Below are 11,970 nucleotides of genomic sequence, written 5' to 3' on the forward strand. Positions count from 1 at the left end.
AAGGCAAGGGTAACAAAGGCAAAATTAAACAAATGGGACCTAGTTTAAAAAAGCTTTTGTGACCTAGTTTTAAAAAACAATTGCCCATCAAAGGAAATCATTGACAAAATGAAAAGACAAACTAAGGAATGGGGGGAAATATTTACAAATTATATGACTAGTAAGTCACACAATATATATACAGTTCATGTAGCTCAATTCAAAAAAAAAAAAACACCTATTTAAAAAGGAGCAGAAGACTTGAATAGACATTTTCCCAAAGTGGATATACACATAGCCAACAGGCATATGAAAAGATGCTCAACACTGTTGCTCATCAGAAAAATGCAAATCCAGACTACAATGAGGTATCACCTCACACCTGGCAGAATGGCTAATATCAAAATGTATAAAAAACCAAATGTTGGTGAGGGTGTGGAGAAAGGAGAACACTTGCACACTGTTAGTGGGAATGTAAATTGGTGCAAACACTATGGAAAACAGTATAGGGAATCCTCAGAAAACTAAAAAATAGAACTACCATATGATCCAGAAATTCCACTCCCACATATATATCCTAAGGAGACAAAAACATTAATTTAAAAAAAAATGCACCCCAATGCTCATAGCAACATTATTTAAAATAGCCAAGATATAGAAGCAACCCAAGTGCCCATCAACAAATGAATGGATAAAGAAGATGTGAGGTATACACACACACACACACACACATACATACATACATATACATACAATGGAATACTACTCAGCCATAAAATAGAAAGAAATTCTGCCATTTGAGCAACGTAGATAGACCTAAAGGGTATTACCCTAGGTGAAATAAATCAGACAGAGAAAGACAAATTATGTTACTACTTAGATGTGGAATCTAAAAAATAAAACAAATGAATGAATATATCAAAACAGAAGCAGACTCACAGGTATAGAGAAAAAAGTAGTGGTTCCCAGTGGGGAGAAGGAAGGGGGAGGGTCAAGGTACAGGTAGGAGGTTAAGAGATATAAACTACTATGTATAAAATAAACAAGCAACAAGCATATATTGTACACCACAGAAATATAGCCATTATTTTATAATTACTTGAAATGGAATATTACTTATAAAAATATTGAATCACTATGCTGTAGACCTGAAACTAACATAATATTTTAAATCAACTGTACTTCAAAAAAAAAATACTTCCTCTGCATAGAATGGTCTGTTTATGCCTAGTGAAAAAACAAACAAATTAACACAAAGCAAGTCATTTTATTCTCACTTTGTGCTTGGTTTATTCGTCTACTGAGTGGGGATAAGACCACCTGCCACAGAAAGCACTTTAAGAACTAAGTTATATTATGTGAAATATCATGAAAAGAATACAATTATATAACAAGTAATTGTTTAACGAATCAGTTATTCTTATTGCTATTTCAATTAGGAATCTGTGTTTGGGGATGGAGTTCAGGTAACAGAACCAGTCAGTTCTTCAGGGACAGCCTTTTTCCTGCATTCGGGCCAGGCAGGTGCTTTGTGCTAATTGCCTGCAGGGCACACCCCCACTCCCCCTCCTTGGACTCTGCAGAATTAGCCAGAGCGAGCCAGGTTTCCAGGTGGCAGAGCCAGTGCTCCTCAGAGGGCCAGGGCCACACCAAGGTTAAAAGCCTGCAGTGCCAGCTGGTGGGTAAGGGGGCAGCCTCGCAGCACAGCCTCCGTCCTAATTCCACACACTCTCCTACTTGACCCGCCAGCACCGGTGTCAGCGTGACAGATTCAGGTGGAATCCTGAAGCCAAAGGTATATCTCCATAGACAATCTGTAGACTTTATGAATGGAGAATCCAGGGTATAGGAAAGAAAGGCAAAGAGGGGAAAAAAATGGAGAAGGAAAGAGCAGTCTTGGGGATCAGAGAGCGAAGAGGGAGATTGTGAAATGCCCTGATTTTTTAGAGGCTCTGATTTTGGATTCTTCCTGCCTGGAAAAGGTTGGAGGTGACCTGGTATTAGGGCCCCAAAGCACATGTGTGACCTTCTCTACCACCTAAGAGAAGAGATAGGAATGAAAAAATATTTAAACTGCACAAAGGAACTGTAAAACTACAAATTAAGAACAAAAGTTATCTCTAGAACAGTCCAGGAGAGAAGCTGGAAAAGTCTTACCTGTCCCCCTGCCAAAAAAAAGTGTCTTTGGTGGACACATCCATGTCCTAGGAACAGAATCCTCCAGCAGAAAAGGGTCATAGAAGACTTAGGTACAGCCCAGTGCCCTCCGTCAGGCAAAGGTCTAAACACAAAATCTCTAATCCCTTTTTCTCTTGCCAAGGAACTTACCCATATTTTATCATGCCGAAATTTCAAAATGCTTAATTGCAATTTCTCTTGCTTTTAATTTAAGCCTGTTTTTGCTTTCCCTAGATAAGAGGGCACCTGCTCTGCACCCAGGCATATTTAAAAGCTCATCATATAGTAAAGACATTAACTGGAAGTAAAAATCCTCTCTTGAATTTCTTCTTAAACAAGCTAACATCTTAGCCATTCTCCACAGAACCTATTTCCTCCTATTCTCCCTTCTGTAAAAGTCTGCACAATCTCCATGTCCTACTAAAAATGTCAGGCAATCAGGTAAGACCGTCCAGTAAGGAACTGCCTAGCAAGACAGCTTACTTCCTGGCCCTCGCCTTGGCAGTCCTCTGTCCGTTTTTCCCTTTGGAGACCCATTGCAATCTGCCCTCAGCTTGCACAAAAATGGACCCTGGAGAGTTACTCCTGGAACACCATGCTCATCCAGCCTTTTCCAGTCTGAGTTTGTGGTGGTGAATTTTTATACATATTTGATGTACTGCCATGCATTTAGCCCTCTTTTAATTTTGCAAGTCCTGTGCTCATTAGAACTGCCACCTGAGCTAGACTATATTGCATGCGGCCACCACTCTTTTCCCAACAGTAGCATCAGAAGTCAGTTTTAGGGAAGCTTGGTTGCATTCCCTGATGCAGACATGAAATGTAGAGTCCCCTCCAGACAGCGTAGATTCCATTCATTTCCCTTTTTAACTCTGTTCCTTCAATTTTAATATATTTTTTAAACTGTGATGCCTTTAGGAGTAATGATTTCCACTGGTTTACTATGAACTGTGGGGTTTTTTTTCTGTTATTGGTCCTATATTTACCTCTTTTAAGATTCAAAATCCCCCATCTCTTATTCTTGAATTCTAAGATTTGGGATAGAATTCCTGTTCACTCATCAAATACCTTAAATTTTTCTGATTGGAGAGGTTTTGATTGTATTCCACCTTAGACCTCATCCTTCAAGACAATGTTTGTTCCTTGTGTAGTTCTTGCCTGCCATACTGCCCCAGTGTTATCCTACCCCCCAAAACCGTATCTTCCCAATTCTGACCAAGTCATTATGAAAATATTAACTTAGAACTTAGAGACAAAATAGACATAAACTGAGCTCTCAGAAATATCAGTCAAATCAACTACACTTCAATAAAAAATAAGAATTAAAAAAAGAAATATTGCTGTCAGCCATCTCCCAAATAAATGAAATATTTGAGAATATAACATATACAAAAACTTCTCTGCCAGAATCAGGAATTCAGGATTAGGTTTGTGTATTTATTTTTATTTTTTATGATTCCCTTTCCCGTTATTGCTCAGGCTTATATTAAAGCAAGACTTGAATTCTGAGAACTTATATCCACACATGGGGAGGGCTGACAGTTCAGGAGCAGTTTCTGTGATAGGACAAAGCCATCTCTGAATTCCAGATTTGCTGTGGCTGTGCCAAAAGTGGCCAACTGAGAATTGTGGTGAAATTTAGGGGAGGAATGGGCAGAAAACTGGGTGAAGATGGGCTATTACAATGTCCAGGATTCTCTTTAAGTAGCAACAAGTCTTGACGTCTTTTCTCAGTATCCTGCAAGTTCAAACCAAATTTGCAGGCAGGCTGAGATTGGAACCAACTATGTATCACATAAGTGATTTCTAAAAATCTTTCTGTACCCAAACAAACTCCATCAGGGTGCTCCTAAATTGCATCATAAATGGCTCATCCTCTGAGTTCAGTAGTCTCCTGTCTAGGCTCATCTTAAAATGCAGATATTTAACATTCCAGGTTACAAGAGAACTAGGAACCAGGTAGAGAGCCCTTTAAGGGAGGAAGATAGCCTGAGTAGCAGTCAAATTGCTGATTCAAACCTGGTTACAGTCTTGTTTGCTTGGAGAGTTGGCCAAACTCAAGCCAAGCATCTAGCTGGTGTGATATTCCCTCCTGAATTGTCTGAGTGGCTGGGGTCAACCGCTTCCCGCTGTAGGTATACCTTTCCTTTTTCCATGTCGCCTGGCTTATTCCTGGGCTAAAAACTGCTTGGTATGCATAGAGTGGAGACTGAAGGAAATTTTAGCATCACTGAGCAGCCACAAAGCATCAGCCCTGCAGAGACAAGACAACTCATGGAAGAAGATGGGCCGTGTCTGTCTGAGTTTCTTTCCCTTAGAGGGATACCAGAGGATAAACACTTCTGGTAGGAGGAGGTGGTGAGATGGGTATCAGGAACTTTGGAAGGGGGAAAGCCAAAGCTATCAGAGTGGTAACTTAGTTCCTCAGCTCCCTTAAGTCCTAAATGAAAGAATATGTAGTCACTTCTTAAGTTTTAGGCAGAGGTATGAAGGAGGGTGAGGAAATGCTCTGAAATCCTTATCATCCCAAATTCAATAGGGCCACATTGCTGACCTAACGAGATGGACCATTAAAAGAGATTTCCTGCCTGACGTCTGGGTGGAATCTAGCATCAGGTTTTCCAGTATTTTTGCTACTTACTGATGAAGGGGACAGTTCTCAGGGTCTTTAGCCATGAGGTGTAGCCAGGTAGTCCCTGTCTGGAGCACCGGAACCAGATAAGCACAACTGCACGCTTCCCTTGAGTAGTGTCCCCATCAAGCCTGCTCTTTGTGTGTGGCAGCCAGGGTTCCTATGGGACAGGTCATGGTCCAGAGAAAGAGGCAGAGCATTTATTCCCAGTCTTCAGTGTCCAGATGAGGACAGTTGACCCAAGACAATTTTTGTATTCTTCTCAGGTCCTTTCATTTATTAGTCAAAGAAGGGGGAAGGGCTTTGGTTTATGGTCTTCAGAAAAGCCTAGGTCTTGCCCAGTGAAAGGAGATGGTAATTGGCCCATTATTAACAAGAGCTACCTTTTGTTCATGAGCTGTTAAGAATTATTCCTTGGTTTAGAAGTGGGAATAGTGGTCACGTACCATGAAAATTGGGGGGAATCTCCTCTGAAATTTTCTATTTTCCTTTACTAATTATGGGTATCCTATAGCTGATTTAACTCCTTTGAGGTAGGTGATTTTCCTCTTTTAGGTAAACCCTGTTTATGTCTTCGGCCTGTCTGGCCTACACTTACTTGGGCTTAAGTGAAGTTTTGTTTTTTTCTACATTCACCTCTTTTTAACTCGCATCTTTGTGTCTTCTATATTTGGTGAATAAGTCAATATTCACGCTTTCCATTCTCTTCATGATTTTATAGACTCATCATGTTCTCCCTGAAACTTCATATTTCTAGACCAGGAATTTTCACTTGGCTGGGGAGGATACTGAAGAGAAGGGAAGACATTTATCAGAAGCTTCTGGGAAGCTTCCTCCTTCCCTGAGTATACCACAAGCTTGGCTGGGGAAATGTGTATTTTGAGACTTTCCACATTTAATTCTAATAGTCGATTCCCACTACCCTGTTAGAACCACTGTGTTGAACTGAAGAACCCTAATCTCTTTGTTCTTCATAAGGACCTTCCTTCATTTCTGTGATAAGTCACATTTGATATTTAGAGGGAATAAAGTTTCCATTCACTGTGGGACTGCCAATGTTTGGGGATTGCAATGAAAGCTTGCAACCATAAAATTTAATTGGTACTTAACTGTGAAGCCCAGAGACTATCAGACACACCCTGATGCAGATCAGCTTTATCCAGTAGCATCTTCACTTGCTTTACTCCTGGTTTTTCCTGGACAGATTTCCTCAAGTGACTGAGGGAAACCAGAGATGGAAAGGGCCAACAGCAGCTCCCTGGAGGGCTCCATTCTGTTGGGTGTGTCTGACCATCCCCAGCTGGAGATGATCTTTTTTGTCATCATCCTCTTCTCCTACTTGCTGACCGTAGTTGGGAACTCAACCATCATCCTGCTTTCCAGCCTGGATGTCCAGCTCCACACACCCATGTACTTCTTCCTCAGCAACCTCTCCTCCCTGGACCTTGCCTTTACTACTAGCTCTGTCCCCCAGATGCTAATCAACTTATGGGGATCAGACAAGACCATCAGCTATGGTGGCTGTGTGACCCAACTCTATGTTTTCCTCTGGCTAGGGGCTACTGAGTGCATCCTGCTGGTGGTGATGGCGTTTGACCGCTACGTCGCAGTGTGCCGGCCTCTGCACTATGCCACCATTGTGAACCCTCGGCTCTGCTGGCTGCTGGCTGCCATTGCCTGGTTAGGGGGCTTGGGCAACTCTGTGATCCAGTCAACATTCACCCTGCAGCTCCCTCTGTGTGGGCATCGGCGTGTGGACAACTTCCTGTGTGAGGTGCCTGCTATGATCAAACTGGCCTGTGGAGACACAAGTCTCAATGAAGCCGTGCTCAACGGTGTCTGCACCTTCTTCACGGCTGTCCCACTAAGCATCATCCTGATCTCCTACTGCTACATAGCTCAGGCAGTGCTGAAGATCCGCTCGGCCGAGGGACGGAGAAAGGCCTTTAACACGTGCCTCTCCCATCTGGTGGTGGTGCTGCTCTTCTACGGCTCAGCATCTATGGGTATCTGCTTCCAGCTAAGTCCAGCAACCAGGACCAGGGCAAATTCATTTCTCTCTTCTACTCTGTGGTCACACCCACGGTGAACCCTCTCACCTACATGCTGGGGAACAAGGAGGTGAAGGGGGCACTGAGGAGGCTGCTGGGGAGGGGAAGGGAAATCAGCTGAAAGAAGGGAAAACTCCGTCATTTACCACGTCTGCACCTCTGCACACTGTTTCTCATTCTCTCTCTGGACAGGTGAACATGCAGAATACTAACCCTAGTCCAAGCATGTTCTTGACAATCCTAAGCTGTTGGTATATGGTTAGTATTCTTTCTCTTTTTTTAATTGAAGTGTAGTTGATATACTTTGGGGAAAATAGGAAGAAAATAAGCATTTCTCAAACACTTTGGGGTTCTGCAAAGTCTCCCTATAGAAAGTATGGGACACTTTGAATCTAACTTGCTGTTAGGGGAATGGTAAGATATAAGGAATTAGACAGGGGAGAAAAAGCATGGGACATGAGTGCATCATGGGGAAAATGCACATGTGTTCGTGTCCATTCTCAATGCTGTGCATGATACAGAGTCAAAGAATGAGAAAAAAGCAATTATATGTGAAGGAAACTCCTTGTTATTAAGAGCTTTGAGGTTCTATTTCTAGGGTTTCAGAAGAAAAAAATATGTTTAATGTCTTATTCAGTTGGAAATTCAAAAAATGATAAACAAAAATACTAAGAATTGTAGAAGGTTCACCAACCTTAGTAAAACAGAAGTGGACAGCATTTGAATATGCTAGTCTGGTTAGTGTATTTAAGCAAGTATAAGTTCTCGTCTCACAGAGCGCTTCACAGAGTCTCTCTAGATCCTCCCCTGCCCTATAACATAGCAAAGTGTGCATGAATATCTGAATCAAATGACTGAATTTTGAACCTGACAGTGAAGAGTGTCAATCCTTTTTTCTGTTTTCACAGCCTTCAGGCTCAATTCCATGTCTATGTTTAGGATATGTTGGAATAAAGGAGATGGTGGAAAATAGGAATTGAAAAGTGACTTTGGGTGAATGAGTTCGTGTTCATGTGGGCACTAAGTTACAGAGTAATTTGGAAGCTCCATTACTGATTGAGTGAAAAGGTCCACCTTATTTGACTATATTGGTGATTTCACTACATCAGCTTTACAGTGCCAGATGATGATCTAAACTCTTTACATGAATCAACTCACTTAATCCTCATAGCAACATATACCATCCTCATTTTCAGATGTGGACACTGGAGCACAAGAAGGAACTTGCTCATAGCACAGTGGTAGGTCTGGAATCAAACTCACATATTCTTTTTAAATTTTTTTTTAATTTGGGGGGAGGTAATTAGAGTTGTTTGTTTGTTTGTTTGTGTAGTTGGTTGTTTTTTAATGGAGGTACAGGAGATTGAACCCAGGACCTCATGCATGCTAAGTATGCACTCTACCACTGAGTTATATCATTCCCGTCCTCCAACTCAAGTATTCTTGACTCAAAGGCTTGTGCCTTTTCAAAAACATTTTTTCTTTTTGAAATAATCACAAACTTTCAGAAAAGTTGGAAGCACAATATAAATGATCCTGCTTACCCCGAATTATTTCAGAGTAACTTGATGACATGATATTCTATCTTCTCCAAATGTCTTAAGGGCTATCTCTAACAAATAAGAATATTCTCAATGAGTTGTATGTATGTTCATGTATACCTGAAAAATTGTGCTCTCTACACCGAAATTTGATACAACATTGTAAAATGATTATAAATCAATAAAAAAATGTTTAAAAAAAGAATATTCTCTATAGGACCACAAAATAGACATCAAAATGGCTAAATGAACGTTAATACATTATCTTATTTAATTCTTAGACCCCATTTAGCTTTTGCCAGTTGTCCCAATAAAGTCTTTCATAACAAGAGGATTCTGTTCAGAATCACACATTGCATGTAGTTGTCTCTTTAATCTCTGTCAGTATGAAATGATTTCTCAGTCTTTTCTTGAGTTGCGTGACCATGACACTTCAAAATATCATTAGGCAGTGATTTTGTGGAACATCTCTCATTTTGGGTTTCATGTTTCCTCATAATTAGATTCAGGTTATCTTTGGCAGGAATTCCACAAATATGATGTTGCATTCTTCTCATTGTATGCTACCAGATGGTGCTGTGGACAGAACTGTATCCTCCACCCACAGATTTGTACACGGAAGCCCCAGTCCCCAATGTAATTGTATTTGGATGTAGGGCCTTTAGGAGGTGGTTAGGGTTAAGTGGTATCAGAAGGGTGCACCCGGACACTGATGGGATTGTTGACCTTACAAGAAGATGAAGAGAGGGAGATCTTTCTCTCTCCACACACACTCTGAGGAAGGGCCATCTGTGGACAAAGCAGCCTTCTACAGGCCAGGAATGGGCCCTCACCAGAATCTGAATCCTGCCAGAATCTTAATCTTGGGTCCAGTCTCCGTAAGTGTGAGAAAGTTAATTCCTATTGTGCAAATCATGCAGTCAATGGTATTTAGTTATGGCAGCCTGAACAGACTAAGACAGGTGGTGTAAATGTCCATTTCTCCCATTATTAGTAGTATTACTTGTGTCACTAAATGAAGGTGGTGTCTGCTAGGCTTTTCTATTACTTCCTACTTTGTAATTAATAAATATTTTATGGGGAAATACTTTGAAATTACTTAAATATCCTGTTATTAATTATTTATTCACATCTTACAGAATCAATGCTTTCTATTTTATTCTATGTTTTATTACTTGTTAATATCATTATATTGCTCTTCTCTGTTTAATCACTGGGAGTCCATTCAAACTGGTTTGTTTTTTGACTTGTCCCCATATTCTTTGAGCATTTCCTGGCTTTCTGCTTTCTCAGGATGCCCCATGCTTATGTCTTATTAACCCTTACTCTGCCCAGCCATTTCTTCAGGAAGCTGTGGTTACTTTCAATATAAAATGGTATTTAGAATTTAATTTCTGTGCACAAAGTGTCCTTATTACTACTGGGGTGAACTGCTCCCAGATTCTGTCTCTCTGGACAGATGTAGGATAGAGATAGATAGATGATAGGTAGGGAGAGAGAGAGAGAGAGACACAGGCACAGACACATATATCCCTCTCCCTTTATTTATATCTATATATCTATCTAGAAATGGAAAAGTCCGACAATACCAATTGTGTGTGTGTGCGTAAAATACGTATTTCAGGCATTCCACAACACACACACAAAACAGTTTTAACAGTTATTTTTGTCCATGAGTTATATTCTATTAGGAATGCAATCAATACACATTTTTTTAAAAAGTTTTGCTACCATCTGGAAATAACCAGTTAGAATTAAGACTATTTGCAAAAATAACAGAAGTACATATATGGAAATTAATTTCAGAAATATGCAGGAACTATGTAAATAAAATGATTACACTTTACTTAGAAAATAAATTGTCATAATTGTAGATATATATACAATCATAGAAATAAATATATATATACACACACATTCAATTGATACTTGTGCTGAGCAAACTTAAGCTGCATCCCTAAGATATTGTAACACTGACTTCTTTTCTTGAGAAGAAAACATGAGACAAGAAACCAGAAGACATTAAGTTAAAAGGAGATGCTCAGACCCCATAAGCATGATGTCAGGCAAAAGCAAAAGGAGAGAGGATCACTGGGGGCACCCCTGTAAAAGTCATGGCCAATAGACAGACGGGACAGAATCTCTGATGTTTGGCTTACTTTTTTTTTTTTTTCTCCTGTGACATTGTCCCATTATTCTTAGGCACCAGTGAAGATTTATATGAACCTTGTTTTTAAAAATAGGTGGGCGGGTATAGCTCAGTGATAGACTGCTTGCTTAGCATGCCCAAGGTCCTGGATTCAATTCCTGGTACCTCCGTTAAATAAACAAACCTAATTTCTTCCCCCCTAAGAAAAAATATTTTTTAATTTTTTTAAAAAAGAAAGAATAAAGGAAAAGTATTGTGCCCAAGCTTTGTTTGTAGGCAAGAAAGCGTGGAAGCTGTATGGAGAAACAGTTAACAAAGGGACAAAGGTGACAATGGGAAACAGAGTGCAGTACAAAGAACAAGATGATGAGTGACAATCAGGAAAGTGAAAATATTCCTCATGGAATCTCAGAAATACTTGAGGCCTGAATTTCTAAGGAGAAAACCTAATTAGTTGATCATGTATGCAAATTTCACTAGAAATCAGGGAAATTCAAATTAAAGCCACAATGAAATATCCTTTTATTCCCCCTGATTGGCAGAAATTTAAAAGTCTGACAATACCAAGTGTTGCCAATGGTACGGAGAAACAGGTTATGACGCCAGGAGAGTCGTCTCTTCATTGGGGCAGACTGCTGTCCATTGGCGGAGGGCGGAACCAGGTGGGGGTCATTGTTCTTCAGGGCACCGCCTGCGTGCCCGCGGCGCTCTTTTCCGGCTTGGCCCTTGCGCATGCGTCAGGCCTCGTGGCGGTCCCGGCTTGCCCCGAGGCAGCTTCCGGCTTGGAGCGCTGGAAACGACTGCTGGGCGGGCGAGTCGCGCGTCTGAGGCCGCCTTTGCTCTGCGGGCGGGTCTGAGCGTTGCTGTTCTGGCCTCTCCCCTGAAGCTCTCGCCTTGTGTCCTGCGTCCTGGGACGGAAAGACTCGCAGTGGCCTTGAGCCGGGACCTCCACCCTCTTGGAGGCGTGGGGCCGAGGTAGCCTGGTGTGTCGGCCCCGTTGCCCTTCAGGGCTCCAGTCCGCTCACTTTCCAGGTGAAGACGGCTTTTACGGGCTCCAAGCCTCTTGCCCTTGTGGCTTTTGCTAATAAAACACTCGTTCCTTGAGGTCTTTCCGGGTCCTTGTGGGTCCTTGTGCTGGGCGGTGGGGACCCGAAGACAACTCCTTACTTCCAGAGAGCTCCCAAACTAGTGGAGTAGATAGACCCGGGGAAGTAAATTCTGGTTGGAGGTGGAGGAAGAGAAGGCGTCCTGAGAGAGAGTTACAGAAAGGGCCGAGGAGTTCAAAGTTTTAGGAAGCTTCCAGAAGGTAGTGATAGTAATGTTAGTGTGATGGTGATGGTGGTGTTAACCAGTCCTTATCCTCTGGGCCTCTTGTCTTTTTTGATGAAGTCCACTCCTTGGAAACAAATTTTACCTTATTTCTAATTTCTAGGCTCGGGT

At 41.4% G+C, this 11,970-nt stretch overlaps 1 protein-coding gene across 1 annotated transcript; it reads left to right on the top strand.

The window, feature by feature from the left end:
• Positions 1 to 5,548: 5,548 nt before the first annotated feature.
• LOC102507233 (olfactory receptor 2C1) lies at positions 5,549 to 9,708 on the top strand. Its single transcript, XM_014555040.2, is given in 2 exon segments — positions 5,549 to 6,783; positions 6,786 to 9,708. Coding segments are annotated over 2 exon segments (936 nt in total). The 5' UTR covers positions 5,549 to 6,023; the 3' UTR covers positions 6,962 to 9,708.
• The last annotated feature ends 2,262 nt before the right edge of the window (positions 9,709 to 11,970 follow it).

This window comes from Camelus ferus, chromosome 18, assembly GCF_009834535.1.
Source record: "Camelus ferus isolate YT-003-E chromosome 18, BCGSAC_Cfer_1.0, whole genome shotgun sequence".
In the NCBI taxonomy this organism is placed as follows: domain Eukaryota; kingdom Metazoa; phylum Chordata; class Mammalia; order Artiodactyla; family Camelidae; genus Camelus; species Camelus ferus.